General features: G+C 40.1%; 1 protein-coding gene across 1 annotated transcript in view; it reads left to right on the forward strand.

The window, feature by feature from the left end:
* Positions 1-2,247, forward strand: part of LRRC38 (leucine rich repeat containing 38) — a 13,797-nt gene extending 11,550 nt beyond the window's left edge. Inside the window, exon 2 of the mRNA XM_010005117.1 lies at positions 1,997-2,247. Within this exon, the coding sequence (XP_010003419.1) occupies positions 1,997-2,247 (251 nt within the window). The remainder of the gene's footprint in view (positions 1-1,996) is intronic.
* The last annotated feature ends 1,740 nt before the right edge of the window (positions 2,248-3,987 follow it).

Consider the following 3,987-nt stretch of genomic DNA (forward strand, 5'->3'; position numbering starts at 1 on the left):
GAATAGCAAGTCTTAATGAAAAGAAAGCACAAACTGGGTGAAAAATTCTCACTTCTTTCAGTAGAAAGATATCCATTTGTATCCCCTTCTGCTTGTCACTCCCTTTAACCTTTGGACTTGCTATTCCCAAGTCTTAATGAAAAGAAAGCACAAACTGGGTGAAAAATTCTCACTTCTTTCAGTAGAAAGATATCCATTTGTATCCCCTTCTGCTTGTCACTCCCTTTAACCTTTGGACTTGCTATTCCCAAGTCTTAATGAAAAGAAAGCACAAACTGGGTGAAAAATTCTCACTTCTTTCAGTAGAAAGTTTTGAACGAAGAGTTCTATCTCAAGCCATAGAGTGCAATAGCATCCACTTCCTCAAGCCTCCTGCTGTCCCAGGCACCCTCAAGTGCTCCACTGTGTCAGCCTGTATGCAAGACATGATATATAAAAATACTGTGGGTTCCAGAGTTCCAAAAGTCTCAGAGGGTGTTTGAAACTTTGTGATTCCTTTACCTTCCAGGCCAGTTCCATAGACAGCAGGCTTCAAAGATCTGCAAAGCAAGTTGCCTCACCATCTGGTATACATCACCAGTGCACTCCAGGATGAGAGGAAAAAATCTAGCCTGTATTCAGGTGGCAGCTTGCCTGGAGGAAACCATTCAGCCTTGTGCCTGCTGACCATTGTTCTGTTCTGCTGGCAGCTTTTATGACATTCTCAGTGAGAGGAGCTTGAGAAAGAAGGAAGACAATGGAACTTTAGGCAAACATGATAGGTACAGGATGGATTTTAGGGATAAAAATGTAGTACAATCATCATGACAAAGCCAAGTAAGTCAGGATGATAACTGGATCCATAGCAGACTTAGCTAAAATTCCCTCTCAAATTAATCTAACAGATGGGCTGGATCCAGACAACCAGCCAGGCTTCCGGCACTAACCCTAGGAGCCTGGGTTCAATAGTAAAACATCACGTGTCATAGCTATTCAGCCACAAGAAAAATGGGATTCACAAAAGCAGAGGAAATCTTATTGTCAGGCACTCCTTATTTAAAGTGACAATGGTTACATGGTAGAGCTGTAGGATGGAAATGCTCTGTGCACGCACAGCACTGCAGGGTCAGAAACTGGGAGTCTCTTCTGTGGTCGTTAGCAGACAGAGTTTGTGTATCAAGTGGACCAGCTGCAGTTCTGTCATTAATACACAATTCTTGCATTTTTGCTTTGCATTCACATCCTTGCTAGCAAGATAAAAGCTATCTTGCCAACAGCCATACAGACTTCATTCATTTCATTGTTAGTTCTATTCTGCCCCTGTTCATATATCCTGATTTTGTCTTGCTGTGGAGTTGGGTATATGCAGTGAACCATATGCTTTTACTGTCCATATCCAACTATATTCTTACTAGTTTTTAATTTTGGATTTTTTTTGCTGTTACTATGAAGAGCACAGCTTTAGGCATCCCTCAGTAATGCACAGAGGAATAATATCTGCCAGTCTGCATGTCCTTGTGTCAGAGAAAAGGTGAAAGCAGGTCATAGACAAACAAGCATCCATTAACCCTAAGCTGTTGTTTTGACCAGAAGAAATAGAGTACTGCAGTTTTGGAGCTACAAGGGAAAAAAGTGGTGTGGAAGGCACTTCAGTATCCCTGTTACCCTGTTTTGAAGTCAGGATTTGTGTTCAGATGAAGTAGCTGGGAAGTGCTTCCCGGTCTCTAGATTTAGATGCATCCAGTGTTCAACATGCCCTTTCTAAAATCCCCAAAATCATGGTCTCAGCTCATACCTGACCTCCAGACTGAGGATGAAAGAGCTTTATTTCCAGGAGCCACTCAGGGGGTTATGTAATGGTTTTCGGGCAGTGACAGATTTTCTTCCATTTTTCCCTGAATTTTGTACAAATACATAAACCTAGAATGAACCCCAAAACTGTTCTTCAGCCATTCAACCTTTGACTGGAGCAACATCGTTATTCTGCTGATTTGTTTCCCTTTCCTCTCCTTTGCAGGTCTCCATGAAATCCAGTGTTCCCTGCCTGTAGAAAACAGAAGAATCTTTCTGAATGAATTATCTGAGGTCAGCTTTAGTGAATGCAAATTTAGTTTGTCATTGACGGACCTTTTTATCATCATCTTCTCTGGAGTTGCAGTCTCCATTGCTGCTATTCTGTCAAGCTTCTTCTTAGCAACTCTAGTGCACTGCTTCCAGAGGTGTGCTCCCAGTAAGGATGACGATGACGAAGACGACAGTGAGGACTGAACTTAGTCTCTCTGCTTAAGTTTCTTTGGTTTGTAATTTACTAGATCATCAGCCAAAGTCTAGGAAGAAAACGTTCTCAACATGAATCAAATCACAATGCGTAAGGAGCCATTCTGACCTCATGGTGGGCACAGGCAGGAGTTGCAGTTTGCATCTGAGGCTGTTGGTACATCTGTGACCTGATGCAATGAGACTGGGTTCATTTCTGTGGTCCTTAAACACTGCATTTGAATTGGAAGATTGGAGGGAAAAGGGGGAAAGTTCCAATGTTTTAAAAAATTAAATTACAGCTTCCAGATTGTCCTTCTGATGAGATGCAGAGTCTGTAAGTGCTTAGTAGCTTGTTCTAAATGCACTTTGAAAAAGACTGGCTCAATTGGAGGAATTTCAGCTGGAAAATAAGGAAGCAATTGAGAGTAGCATCCTGCCTAGATCTAAGTAGTGAGAGATTCAATTCATCTCACACAATTTTCTAAGTAACAAAAGGCAATTTAAATTATTCCTAGAATTGTAGAAAGCGTTATAGGAGGGCTGGCATTTTCACTCCACAAATGTTCTCCAGAAACGTTCATTCTCCAGTTAATGGCAGCAGTTGCAGGCATCATTGAGCCAAAATAATTTTTTTTCATATAAGTGAATATGATTCTAGATCTGAGTCATCCACTGCAGCTGCCTGGCACCTCCTTGGTCGTGGCACAAATACTAAATATAACTTTCCTTTGCATTTTTAGCTGCAATGAAGTAAAGGATTTCCCTGCCGTGTAATGCTAGGCACAAGTAACAGTTGCAGCATCCAGTCCATTTCGTTATTTTGAAACACAAAGGGCTATATTCTGCTCCTGATTATACTAGAGTAACACAACTGAAATGAAAACCATGATCCAAATTGACAACTGTATAAACAAGAGTGGAATCTGACCCAAGGTGTTTTTGACTGTATTATAGGTTTGTCAAAACTTGAGCTCTTCTATATAAGGGTAGATATTTTTGTTAAAATTAAAAAAGACATTAATTATAAGAGATTTTTTGAGTAGTTCTGGACAGCTTTTTAGGATAAGTATATTTTTAAAATATTTGTAATGAAAATATTTTTTTAAAGCTCTGTATTTAAAGTATTATCTGGAGTAGCTGTGAGGGCTTAAAGTAAGGAATAACAGTGATAATCTGACTGTATGCTATTATCAAAGAATTAGATCTGATAATAAGTAGCATCTATTTAACTACTGTAAATGCTATTATTTAAAAAAAACCACCAACACTCTGGCTAAAATATTGCCTTGCTCAGTTAATATGAATGGTCTTTTATGGACAGTTAGTTCCAAATCTCTTGTATCTGTTGTGCTAATTGTTCAGGCAGACAACAGTGAGTTACACTGTTTGTTTGGGGGTAACACAGTCCAGTGGATAAGGGTGCAAGACCAGGGTTCAGGACTGCTGCTGTTGTCCCCATCTAACACTGGTCAGCTAGAGGACCTTCAGCAAAGCACTATCTGTCTGTGCCTCAGTTTCACTACATATAAAATGAAGATCATCATAACTATTTATCTTTTACAAGTGCTTTGAGATAAGTAATGGGGGGGCACTATACTTGGGCTATGTGTAATGATTCTAGATGTTCAGCTGAAGCAGATATGTTGCAGTAGGTCTACTGTGATCTCATGTTAGTGTGACTTCACTGGCAGCAGTGGAGTTACTCCATTGACTAGCAAAGTTCACACCATGCTGAGGTCAAAACCAGGA

Source organism: Chaetura pelagica, unplaced genomic scaffold (assembly GCF_000747805.2).
Source record: "Chaetura pelagica isolate M959 unplaced genomic scaffold, ChaPel_1.0 scaffold159, whole genome shotgun sequence".
NCBI classification, from domain to species: Eukaryota; Metazoa; Chordata; class Aves; order Apodiformes; family Apodidae; genus Chaetura; species Chaetura pelagica.